Source organism: Hordeum vulgare, chromosome 3H, assembly GCF_904849725.1.
Source record: "Hordeum vulgare subsp. vulgare chromosome 3H, MorexV3_pseudomolecules_assembly, whole genome shotgun sequence".
NCBI lineage: Eukaryota > Viridiplantae > Streptophyta > Magnoliopsida > Poales > Poaceae > Hordeum > Hordeum vulgare.
Window position 1 is genome coordinate 250,687,845 of NC_058520.1, and position 13,186 is coordinate 250,701,030.

The 13,186-nt window shown below is 45.1% G+C and overlaps 1 protein-coding gene across 1 annotated transcript; it reads right to left on the bottom strand.

Annotated features, from left to right (window-relative positions):
* On the bottom strand, positions 1–10,287 carry LOC123441653. Its single transcript, XM_045117977.1, has 8 exons — positions 10,282–10,287; positions 8,677–9,097; positions 8,503–8,598; positions 8,346–8,408; positions 8,119–8,252; positions 7,725–7,992; positions 6,873–6,966; positions 1–3,487 (listed from the first exon to the last, which is right to left on the bottom strand). Exons 1-6 carry the CDS (start codon positions 10,285–10,287, stop codon positions 7,972–7,974), a joined length of 741 nt encoding a protein of 246 aa, XP_044973912.1. The 3' UTR covers positions 1–3,487; positions 6,873–6,966; positions 7,725–7,971.
* Between the last annotated feature and the right edge of the window lie 2,899 nt (positions 10,288–13,186).

A 13,186-nucleotide genomic window follows, 5' to 3' on the forward strand; every position in this document is an offset into this window, starting at 1 on the left:
TTCCAGGCAAACTTCAGCAATTAGTCAGAATCCAATGTCACCCATGGTAAGTATTGTGGGTGTCCATTAGTACAACCAAAGTACTGTATCTCCACTATTAAAGGGGGATCTGCCGTCGTCGTGATGGTTCAACCAGCCAGCTCACCGTCACGGCATTTTTGCAATAACGTCCCTGTGGTTTTTAGAATCCAACCCGCAGTCATTTCTAAAGTGGCTAATCTGAGATACCGTTTCGTTTTTGCAGAAAAAAACAAAGTCCCCATTCATCTCGATGCCCATCCCCATCCGCCGTCTCCCTCCTGCCCCGCCGCGACGCTGGCAGCCGACGGCGACACCGGAAACCACCGAAAGCGACGGCGATGCTGGCATCCAGCGACGACATCGGAAGCCACCAGAAGCCGGCGATAATGGATGGCAAGGATCTGGAGCGGTAGTGATTCCAGATCGAAGCCCACGTCGACGACGCTCCTACATCAGCGATGCGACACCCCTGGCTCATCCTCGTCAATGAAGCACGACGTCCAGCCGGCTTGCGACCAAGGGAGGCCCCGGATCTGCGCTCCCACAGCTGATGGCGGCCATGACGAGGCTGTAGGGGCGCCCCCATGGCGAGAGAGGGTCTTCCGCGTACATGGCGATCAGCCCGGTTTTCAGGTACCGCAGGCACTCCTCCTCTCCCACTCCTAATCCATCTTCACAGATGATGATGTTTGGTGCAGGGATGGTGTTGCTGGCCTTCAACACCACAGACGAACAGAGGCTGGGGCTTCTCGATTACCTCAATGGAAGCCCAACTAAATTGCTTCCCGTGCTGGAGATTGCTTCAAGCTCACCGTTTCGTCAATGCTTCAAATTGATGTCTTGCCGTGTTATGCCGACCTCGTCGGAATATCACCCTTCTGTCGATCTCGCTGGAATCTCGTTATTCTGCCAACCTCATCGGAATCAAGTCTGCCAATGCCTCAGCCAAGATCTGTCGTTCCAGGTGCTCGAGCAATACTAATTTATATTCATGTTTCTAATTTGACATCTGTTTTGGTCGTGCCGATCGATAGTCAATTAGTTTGCGTACGAACTCAAGCTTTCTTATTTTCATGATTAGCAAAATCATTGCAGATCACTTGTTTGTTGTCTGAACAAAACACATCTCTGAAAATTCGATAGACCCTTGGATCAAGTTTACAACTATTTCCAAATTTGATTCAGGTCTATAGGCAAGAGCTAAACTGAACCATGCTACTACACAATAGCCAAAAGTTTGACTGATATATATCAGTAATATGGCACTATCTTGACTGGTGAATTCAGAACTGATGCTTGCTACGCACTATTAATTTTCATAGTGATAGGCTTAACGAAATAGTGTATCAATTGGGTAAAGTAATCCATTGCACTTCCAGGCAAACTTCAGCAATTAGTCAGAATCCAATGTCACCCATGGTAAGTATTGTGGGTGTCCATTAGTACAACCAAAGTAATGTAGCCAGGTACAGTTAGTGCGGACATGCACTGATCAGCGTCGCCTCTGCATCCTAATTTCGTAGAGAACTTGCCACTGATCGGTTATAGTTCTAAAACAACGATGAAAATCTCACATTTTTTCTTGGCAGAAAACAGTTTACAGAACATAGTCAATTAATGTTTTGTATGAATCAGAGCTTACTAATTAATTCATCCAGAGATAAATTGATTGTAGTTTCACTGTCTGCGTCGTTGTTACTTCCTTATTTTATTAATGTTCATTCTGGAATCTGTGCTAAGCAACATACTAGGTTGATTCAGATATTGTAGAACTCTACATTTTATTATATAAAATTATTTCTGTTGTTCTTCAGCTTAGTGGAGAAGTTCATTCGAATCTTTGACTAGCATCCAACCCGAGGAATAAAGGTTAGCAGTCTTACAAGTTTAAAAGTACGACAGGGGTAGGGATTTTGTTTTTCTGGTAACACAGTACTTGGTCAGGTTTTAGAGTGTAGCCCCTGGTCTCTTAGTTGTGAAAGCTTTGCTATGTGTTGAAGAAATTATATAGCCGGTGTCTTGGTGAAACTTCCTATGACCCTGTTCGACAGCTCTCCGCTCCGCAGCTCTGCTCCTCCTGGAACGGCCGGAGCAGCACCAAACAAGTCAGCTCCACGCTTTCTTCGTCCCGGAGCGGAGCGGCCCGCATGCCATTTTCTTGGAGTCGCCAAAGTGTTGCTCCGTGTGCTCCCATATTTCACGGAGCTGGTGGATTGCCGAACAGACTCTATTTATGGTTAATAAATCATGCTATTGCTACTTTGTTAAGCGTTCAGCATTCCTACTATGATCCTGTGCTTCTTACTCTTTGTGTATGGCTTGCTGTCTAAACACCAAACTTAACATGTGCTTGATTAATTCAGTCCAGCCTTTGTTTTGTTTTTAACTAACTATTATATGGTTTTCTTGCAAATCTGCTACCCTCACTAAATAAATATATAGAGAGAGCAACCCTTGTTATATGTATTTAACCTCTCTTCTACTCCCTCCGTCCCAAAATTATTGTCTTAACTGTGTCTAGAAATGGATGTATCTAAATACTAAAACTTGACTAGATACATTCACATCTAAACAAATCTAAGACAAGAATTTTGGGACGGAGGGAGTATGTATTTAAGATTTCACACTTGCAACAGAACTGTCTGTCTTGTGTGTCTTCTTACCTGTTGTATTCTTTGATTTTGACGTTCTACCCCCATAAAGTGAAGGGAGTAACCTGGCTTCTTCTTAATTACAGGATGTTAAATATGGTTGATTTTGACGTTCTTACCTTTTAAATAGACTTGCCCAATACATAAGGTTGATACTGAAGATGGAAAAAATACGAGGGAAGCAATATTTCATAGGATGTTAAATCTCCAAGTGCCATCACATGATTTTAATTATTTGTTCTCATAGGATGTCATACTAACTATTTAAATATTGCAGGTAATCAGGAAAAGGTGGATCGGGATTAAAACAGATGACATAGTTAAAAAGAGTATGTTTATCATTACAAGCTAATTACCGACTTCATGCTTCTTCTTTGTGTTCATGCCTTGAGAAACAACAGTACCAATTTATGAAGCACGCAAAATAGGTAAAAACTGCAGGTAATCAGGAAAAGGTGGATCGGGATTAAATCAGATGACACAATGTATGTGTTTTTTTCACTGGATATATCATAACAATACTTCACTACTCATATTGTTGCTTCCTAATAAAATGCTGGCATGAGTGTTTTTTCTAGATAAAATCTCAGAAGGGACATGAGCACCGTAATTCAACTAAGGAGAATAGAGGTGACCAGATAATTAAGTGAAAAGAAAACTGGCCGAAAACCATGAGAAATGCTGGCATGAGTGCATGAGTAGTACCCACTTAAGTAGTGCAGGAAACGTACGGATTGTGGCGATTTTTGCCCCCGTGGAAGAACAAGCGACCTGGCGGTGAGTATAAATTCTTGTAGTGAACTTGGCCCATGGTCCTGCAAAACAATATAGCTTCCAATAAGCTAGGATGGTATCTAAAGCCGGCAATATAGGCCCAAGGAAGCCTGGGTGGAGCCCAAACACAACCCTTATCTGTTGCGGATGTTCAACTGCCACATAAATGTCGAGGTGTGCTCCAGCATCAAGGCCGTCAAGTACCTTTACAAACACGTATACAAGGGCCACGATCGAGCTTCAATCAGCATCGACCAGCCTGACGACAAAGGGGTTGTAGACGAGATTAAAAGGTACATCGATGCGAGACGGGTTACTCCACCGGAGGCGATGTGGAGGATATTCGGCTTCAATCTTTTCGAGAGTTTCCCGTCGGTCCTACAGTTGCCGCTTCATCTCCCAAATATGCATAGTGTCACGTTCAAAGCAGGAGAGGACCTGACCGATGTTGTCGCCCGTGATAAAACATCTAAGTCAATGCTGACGGAGTATTTCCTCGCTAATCAGCAGCATGTTTGGGCTCGAGGCATCCTGTACAAGGACTTTTCGGGAAGTTTCACATGGCAGAGAGCAAAGTACTGGAGGCCGATGCAAAAGCAACACCAAGTAGGTCGAATCGTGTGAGCACATCCAGCCGAGGGGGAGCGGTACTTTCTACGAGTGTTGCTCAACCACGTACCAGGCAAGACATCCTTCGAGGACCCGAGGACCGTGGACAGTGTGCTATGTGATAGCTTCCGTGAGGCTGCCGAGAGATTGGGCCTCATCGAGGCTGACAACACGCTTGACGAGTCTCTTACAGAGTCAACACAATTCGCGATGCCAGCCTCGCTCAGGAGGCTCTTTGCAACAATCTTGGTATTCTGCGAGCCAGGTGACGTGCGCGGTCTACGGGATAGGCACCTAGAGGCGATGTCTGATGACTACTGCCGATCACACACCTGCTCAAAGGCAGTGGAGCAGATGGTGTTGCTAGACATCAGGGGCATGCTACAGTCAATGGGCAAAGACATGGCGTTGTTCCCTCTTTCGAACATCGACGAGACCTATGACACTACTGGAGGCGAGGCTAGAGAAGTCACAGAGGAGTCCACCATCGAGGTTGATGCACACGATGTTGCTTTAGCGTCCTCGCTAAACCATGAGCAAAGGCTTGCATACGACGAGATCCTGGCAGCAGTAGATGCCGATGATGGGGGTGTATTCTTTGTCAATGGCCCGGGAGGCACCGGGAAGACCTTCCTATACAGGGCACTGCTCGCAAAGGTTCGGGGGGAGGGCAAGATAGCGGTGGCTACGGCGTCGTCGGGCATCACGGCTTCCATCATGCCTGGAGGCAGGACAGCCCACTCGAGATTCAAGATCCCACTAAGCATTGAAGATGGGGAGTCGTCCAGCTTCACCAAGCAAAGTGGGACGGCCAAGCTCCTGCGCATGGCTTCCCTCATCCTATGGGACGAGGCCAGCATGACGAAGCGGCAAGTTGTTGAGGCACTGGATAATAGCATGCGGGACATTATGGGACGACGGCACCAACCGTTCGGGGGGAAAACTGTAGTGTTCGGTGGGGACTTCAGGCAGGTGCTTCCAGTCGTCAGGAAAGGGTCACGGGGTCAGATAATCGACGCGAACATGAGGGCGCATAATGACCCTTGGTTCGCAGATTACTTGCTAAGGGTAGGCAACAAAACCGAAGAAACCGACGAGGAAGGCAACATCTGGCTCCCCCAAGACATTTGTGTGCCGCCAACGGGAGACAGCGTTGACCTAGAGAAGCTAATCGACCATGTATTTCCTGCTCTAGACCACAACATGTCTGATCCTAATTACATGACATCTCGAGCGATCCTCTCCACCAAGAACGACAACGTTGATAAGATAAACACACGCATGATAGAGCGCTTCCAGGGCGAAGAGGAGATCTACCATAGTTTTGATAGTGCAGAGGATGACCCACACGGCTACTATGCCCCCGAGTTCCTCAACAACCTGACTCCCAACGGGCTGCCTCCGCATGCCCTCAAACTAAATATAAATTGCCCCATTATACTATTGAGAAACATAGATCCGGCTAATGGGTTATGTAATGGCACAAGGCTTGTGGTCCGGGGTTTCCAGAGGAACGCCATTGACACAGAAATCGTGCTAGGACAACAGGCTGGTAGGAGGGTGTTCCTTCCTCGGATACCTCTATGTCCATCCGATGATGATATCTTCCCTTTCAAGTTCAAGAGGAAGCAGTTCCCTATTAGGCTCAGCTTTGCCATGACGATTAACAAGGCGCAAGGACAGACCATACCGATTGTTGGGGTGTACCTACTAGACCCGATTTTCTCTCACGGTCAGCTCTACATTGCATTGTCTAGAGCCACCGCGAAGAGGAACATTAAGATTCTCGCCATCAAGTACGACGGCAAGGGTAAAGGCAAGGGCAAGGAACAAAGCAAGAATTCAAAAAAGCGAAAAAGGTCTGAGCCCTTATTAACGACCATGAAGAACATAGTATACAAGGAAGTCCTTAGCACATAAAGTAGCCGTGTGGGTCATAAGAAGAATCTGGCTGGTTGCTTTCAATTGCGTCTAAAACTTTGTTCGGTGACAACGATGTGGAGTTTTGAACCAGATTTCGTGGGAGGATAAGAAAAGTCATGAATAAATGATTTTTTTCCTATGTAGTAGTTTGAACATGCTCCTATTGATCAGTACTAAGATGAAGCCCTGCTACTTGGTGTTGTTGCCTAAAAGGACACCTAAAATGATCGTCAAGACCATTCTATTGGTCCTTGTATTTTCTGGAATGGCATCAAGAAGTAACTTCCTGGAATGGTATGACAGTTTTAGTACTTAGAAACCTATTATCCTTCTCATTTTCTAGGCACATATTCTATCACGTACAACCTGATCATTCTGTTTTCTGTTCAACATATTCTATGACAGTTTTGAAGGATGTTGAAAACATGTGGACACACATATCTGCTATCTTATGTTATTGTTGGTATTTTGAGGCCGCATAGTGTGGTTCATATTTACCATGCATTGCTCTATGTGAACTTCTCATGCATATAGAATGTTCAATGATATAATCAAGTTTTTTGCTTGCGATATATCATGTTCCTCACTTTCTAAAATGAATCTTGGTGGTCTCAGAAAATTATCACACAAATATCATCAATAATAGATCCAATCTTCACATGATAATATTTGTTGCTATGTTATATCGGCTTGTAGGCATTATGTTGTAGCATATATAATTCTATATTGAAGTGTGTATGGTGTTCAACGAGGCAATACTCTGACACTATGAAATTTAGATATAATAGAAAAACGATGTGACAAAAGGGCACACAGTTACACTAACACACACACGATCACATAGGTGACGCACATATGCAAATTAAGAAAAAACTTAAGAGGCTACACAATTACCTTCGACCCATCATGAACGAGAAACAATGTTGTTTATCTCAGTCAACATTTATCAACTCTTCAGAGACGTTGAGTCCTTTAACAATATATTAACCTAAAGAAGCATAGAGCATAATTTCATTAACTAAAGAAGCATAAAGCATAATTTCATCATGGTGTGTTTTATAATAGGATAATTGTGCTGTTCTGTTAGAATGATAAGAATAGGACCACAGTGCCATCATAGGCATCTCAATTTTAGTATTCAGCATTGTAGGAATGTTTCGGTATAAAAGAAGAATAGGTCAGTTCAACATATTGCTAACAAATTTTGTACCCATATAAAAGAAGAATAGGTCAGTTCAACATATTGCTAACAAATTCTGTAGCCACAAGAAAACCCACATCGGATATCGCCAAATTCTATAGCAAAATATATTCTCAGGCTTAAATTCAGAAGATTGCTAGCTACTTTTCAAATTTTTCAGCGAGGACACGAATTTCAAGCAAACAGTTTTTACCTGGTGGCAATGGTGTTGTTCAGCCAGCGCCAAAGTATTTGGAACTTTGTTTATCGCAACGTCTTCACACGAGATTAAATTCTAGACGTTATTTCACACGAGATTTCTGTTTACGTTTAATAAATAAAGCGGCAACATTTACCCTCAAAAAGTCATAGAAAACTATACTTTTGTTACACTAACTAATTTCAGGTGGTTAGAGCTTTAAACGAGTTTATGGGAAACAGAATAGGCAAAAACTCCTTATCCAAATAACCTAATCCTAATTGTATACCGGTACTACTCATCTAGCTAGCCTTCAAAGCATGTATATATAAGAGAGACTCAATCTACCATCGAGATTTTTGCTTACCTCCAAGATCGAACTTCACCGACGGTACCAATCCAACAGAGTTGCCGATGCAGGATGCGGAGGGAGAGAGGGGAGCCGACCGTGTCAAGGTAAGATCCATTCCTCCGTTCCTGCTCGATCTCCGACCATCCGTGCGAGCACGGCTTGTTGCAGGGTGTCAACGCGCTGCATGGCGCTCGTGAGTCGCCGGGCGTTGCCAGCAGAAGAGGCCGGCCGCGCGTCAGTCGCCGGGCGTTATGAACTTCAGTTAGGTAGACCAAACCATAATCTACATCTACAACAAAACTCGCAATTTCCATGACTTTTTCTAGCTGGATTGCTTATGGCAGAAGCAAAATATGGTAAGATAAATTGAAGTATAGAACTAAGATTAAGATAATATGATGGCACCCACGAGATAAAGTAAATCCAATGTATTCCAGGCTTCATGCCGGACGACTCTTCTTGGATAGGCACGGCCTCCAGGAGATGTGAAGCTATGCAGGCACGACTTTAGTCTGGTGCTTGTACTCATCCTCAACTCCCAGCCTGCGCTCATGGATTTCCTTTCAGGATAAAATGTGATCTTCCAATAGAGAATATACATATTCACCGAAGATAAATGTTCTAGCTAGCTAATACCTTGAAGGATGGTCATGCGGGAAAGGTAGTGTACCAGTACTGGCTCCAATTTAGCTTCTGGAGCTGGATTAACAACCAAATATTTAGTCTACATAAACGATATAGCATCTCATATGGAAGGAGAACAACGAATGTTTCATTCAGAGGATAACCTGACCAGTGAGCTCAATCACAAAGTAATCTGCAGCTCCACCAATCAAGAAAGAATTTGGGAAAGTGGGGAAATGCTCAAGAAAACTTGTAAGCAAGTGATCTGCTCATGAAAAATTGCAACAGTTTAGTGGCGTTGCCAGCAGAATACGCCGACCGCGCGTCAGTCGCCGGGCGTTACCAGCAGAAGAGGCCGACCGGCCTAGCGCCGCGCGGCGGGGGGCGCGGGGCGGGGGACGCGAAGCAGAGGGCGCCGCGCGTGGATGCCGCCGACTGCGAGCTCGTCCGCGAGAGCGCTGCCCCCCGGATCTCGCATAACAGCACGGAGTGGTGGGGTGTGGGTGGGAGGCTGACGACGGCGCAGCCACGCGGTAGGGAGAGGCGGGGGTTGCGAAGTTGCTCCGGGAGGTGTCAGCACCGTCGCAAGGTGTGCGCCATGGAGTGCCGGCGGCAGCACAGAGGAGCTGGTGAGTAGCTAGCACTGGAGGGGAAGGGGGTGGGCAATGGGATGAGTGGTGACTCGTGAGTGAGGAGAGAGTGAATCGGGCCGCTGTAGACGGACCGGCCACCGTGATGAATGGAGTATATACAATTATAACATACTGTATTAAGCAAGACAATATGGTATGGCTATCAAATTTATTAGTTATCAGTTTTTTTATTCTATTATTTTGCAAGTTGCATATGAATTATGATACTGTTATCCGAAAAAAATTGATAGTATATTTTACTTTTACAGAATGTTTCAGTCATAGATATGGATATTGTTGACCATCAAAATGGACCTACCAACAAGAGTCCGAAGGTGATAGATATAGATATTATGGACCATCAAAATGAACCTACCGATAAGAGCCCGGCGGTTATGTATCCACTGTGGTTGTTGGGATTTGTGGTGGCAATTTGATTCACAATTCATAGTGGTCAACAACCGAAGGCAACAAATCTGTTGTCCTTGCTACTATGCTTCGTAAGGATTGCAAACACGGTAATCTATGCATCTACACCGATATGTATTGCATATTCTAAGAAAGTGTATTGTTATGTCGACCTAAATATATTTTTTCTCTTGATAATAAGAAATCTGAAAACTTCAAATTACGCCACCCTTGCATTCAACCCGGATCATCCTCCGACACGCGCACTTGATGGTGAATTGTTCTAACTTATAATTAACTACAAATCAATTACTTATGATTGTTATTAATATATGTAGAAAAAAACATTACTAATTGTAACATTTTTATATATATTTGAGCAGATATTCGCCAGAAAATAATATGGGTTAATTAACATGAAGTTTGTTCGGTAATTTATTGAGTGGAGGTGGGCTTTCCTAGCAAGCAAGTTGTCTACAAATGATCCCCGGCGCACGACGTATGCAAAAAAAAGCTTGGCACATGTAGTACAAATGATAGAGATTGGTTATGTCTATTACCCATGATTATGTGTTTCAATTTGTAAGTTTAGTTATCACGTATTTGGTTTGTATCCACTATGTAGATAATTGTTTCGTCATGTTTGTTTGTGTCCATGACGTTTTAACCGATGTGCTAATTGTATGAATATTTTAATTATTGTCTACATTTCAAAATAAGTTTGTTCGTGCTCATAGATTTTCAATTATCTTTGACATTGTTCTCTTTCTGAAATATTTTTAATAAAAAAACATTTGGCTAAGATATTCAAAGTCCATGCTATCATTTTATCAAGTAATTTTTTCATATCATATTTCGTATGCCGTGACAACGCACGGGCATTTAACTAGTTATTCCAAATGCAGAACCGTCATGGAAGTAATTTGCTGAGACTCCTGCCACCATGCGCAGTGCTAGCTTTGTTTCACGTGGCATTCATGTAGACGAAAATTTGCAAAATTAATAGAGAGGAAAATGTAGAGAGAGATGAAGCAAAGAATGGATCGATCCAAAATCCTAGAAGTCGCATGCATCACAAGCTGAGCTGATAATGATTTTGCACATCCTTCGAATCAATTGCTAGCCAGATTGGGAAGACAAACTCTGACCTCCGCATGCTCTGCTGGTGGTGTGACGTTGCGCTGCCGCGGCTTGTCACAGCCTTTTGCCGTCGAAGATCACCCGTGCCGGTAACATCCGGAAGCTCCTCATGGAAAACTACATCAGGCTCAAGCAACGGCTCATTGGGCGACGCACATGGCCTCTTACTCGCCGGCGGTCATCATAGGATTGTGATTCTAGATCCTTGCAGAGAGTAAACATCAGGCCTGCAGTTGCAGACGTCCTTGGCGTGATGTAACTGACGCTGCGACGGTGCTGTAGGACTAGAGGAGGCCGGCGGACGCGAATCCGGCTATGCGGGGGTGCAGGGTGTCGGGAAATGACCGGATCCGGACATGGACGAGGCAGGGGAGGTCGGAGACGGCGATGTAGATCAGGCCGCGGCCATGTAACTGAGAGAGCGAGAAGGATTCAGAGAAAGAAAAGAAAGGAAGGAGCAGGGACAAGGAAGGGAGAGGGAAGGAGCAGGGAATATGGGAGGCTCGATCGGCGCTTCTGCTAGTGCTGCTCGCCAGCAGTGGCGAGGATCGCCGGAGCAGCCTACGGAGGTGCATGTTGGCGTTGTCGCCATCCATGGCGCCGTCGGTTGGCGAGCAGAGGCACCGCAAGGCCTTCCTAGGTCACTGTACGCGGAGGCGCAACGAGCGCAGTGGCGCACGCAGCACGACGGAAGATGGGCGTGCGGCGAGCGGGAGGTTGAGGACGACGCCATGAAGCTGTTGCGGCACAGGCGGGGATGCCACCCAGCGAAACGTTATCTTTGACTAGGCGGTGGCAGAACAATTGTAATATCAGCAAGAGAGTGTCTAACCCACGAGACGAAAATAATGCACAGAATAAATTCGATCTAAAACTATTTCACGATCTGACCTTTTTAAAAATGTCAGAACTCGTGACGTTGCTGGTGTACATAGAAACGCCAGTCCACCTTGACGTTTTCGGTCCACATTCAGACACCAGTCTATCTCGCGTTACAGATCATCTAGAAACGCCACCCTCGGCGTTTCTACACATACACCAAACGCCATTAAGCATGGCGTTTCTTACATGCATGCAACGTCACGCGAGATCTCTCGTGTCCTCCGCGGATCGGCGGTGCCAGCGGCAGCCTGCAGGCCACAGTGTAGGGTAGTGTTTTCTAGTCGTATTATTCATTCTTCTTCTGCGGCTTCCTTGCTTGGCTCGACAAAGTTGACAAACTTATTACGTGCCAGACAGTGTTCACTCGTGTCAGAACGGAAGAAAAGGCTATCGACACTGTGTCAATTGTGTCAGGATGGACGAAAGATCGACGTTGGAGATGCGCTTAAGATTAAACAAATACATGTAAATCATACTACCTCCGTTCAAGTGTATAGGGCATGCACGTAGTTCTAGGTTGTTAATTTAACTAGCTGAATATATATTATATGCGATAAAAATGCATATTCGAAAACTACATCCCCGCATGAATCTAATGGTATATTATTTATTACATATAATATATATTTAAACAGTTAAATTAACGACCTAGAACTACGCGCATGCCCTATACACCTCGACGGAGGGAGTACTAGATTGTTAATACCATTAGTACGGAAATAGACACATAAATAATGGCATCACCTGAGGGCCTGCATGGTTCTTCACTCCACACACACACCCACACGCAGTACCGCATGCAGAGTACTTTAATTACTTCTGAAATCTTCCGGCTACAAGTACCCTCTGAAAGCTGTTATGGTCTTGTCTCTGTTCATCCTTAATTACCCTCCTCTCTCTCTCGCCAATTAAGTGAACCCCAAAGCCTATAGCCAGCTAGTTGTACATATTCAACAGTACGCCACTGAGCAGACTGGACATCACGAAGGCGGCCGGCGGGCCAGAGCTGAGGTCGTCTTTCATGGTGAAACAACCAGCTAGCGTCTAGCGAGGAAGAAGCTAGCCAGCCAGCTAGTGTTCAAGAGAGAGAGTGTGTGTGTGCGCGCGTGAGCGTGAGGCCACGGAGGAGTCGTGGTCGATAGCCTTTTCTTCCGTTCTGACAAGAGTGAACACTGTCTGACACGCAATAAGTTTGTCAACTTTGTCGAGCCAAGCAAGGAAACCGCACAAGAAGAATGAATAATACGACTAGAAAACACTACCCTACATTGTGGCGTGCAGGCTGCCGCTGGCACCGCCGATCCACGGAGGAGACGAGAGATCTCGTGTGACGTTGCATGCATGTAAGAAACGCCATGCTTAATGGCGTTTGGTGCCTGTGTAGGAACGTCACTGAGGGTGGCGTTTCTAGGTGATCTACAACGCAAGTTAGACTGACGTCTGAATGTGGATCGAAAACGTCACAGTAGACTGGCGTTTTTATATATACCAGCAAAGCCACGGGTTCTGGCGTTTCTGATGTTGAGAAAATAGGCAATTTTCCGAGTAGATTAATCCATGAAATAATTACTAACATGACATTGACTAGGTTCATGACATACTGATCACGGAGTATACTAACAAGTACTACACATATAGCAGAAACATCTACGCATATAGGCAATACTACTAGTGCACACAGAAACAGGAGAGAGACAAACATATCATACCCTCCGATCGGCTAGTTGGCCGTAGCAGCAGCGGTGGCGGCGGCAGTATCCTATGCCGCCTTCTTCTCGGCTTCGGCCTTCT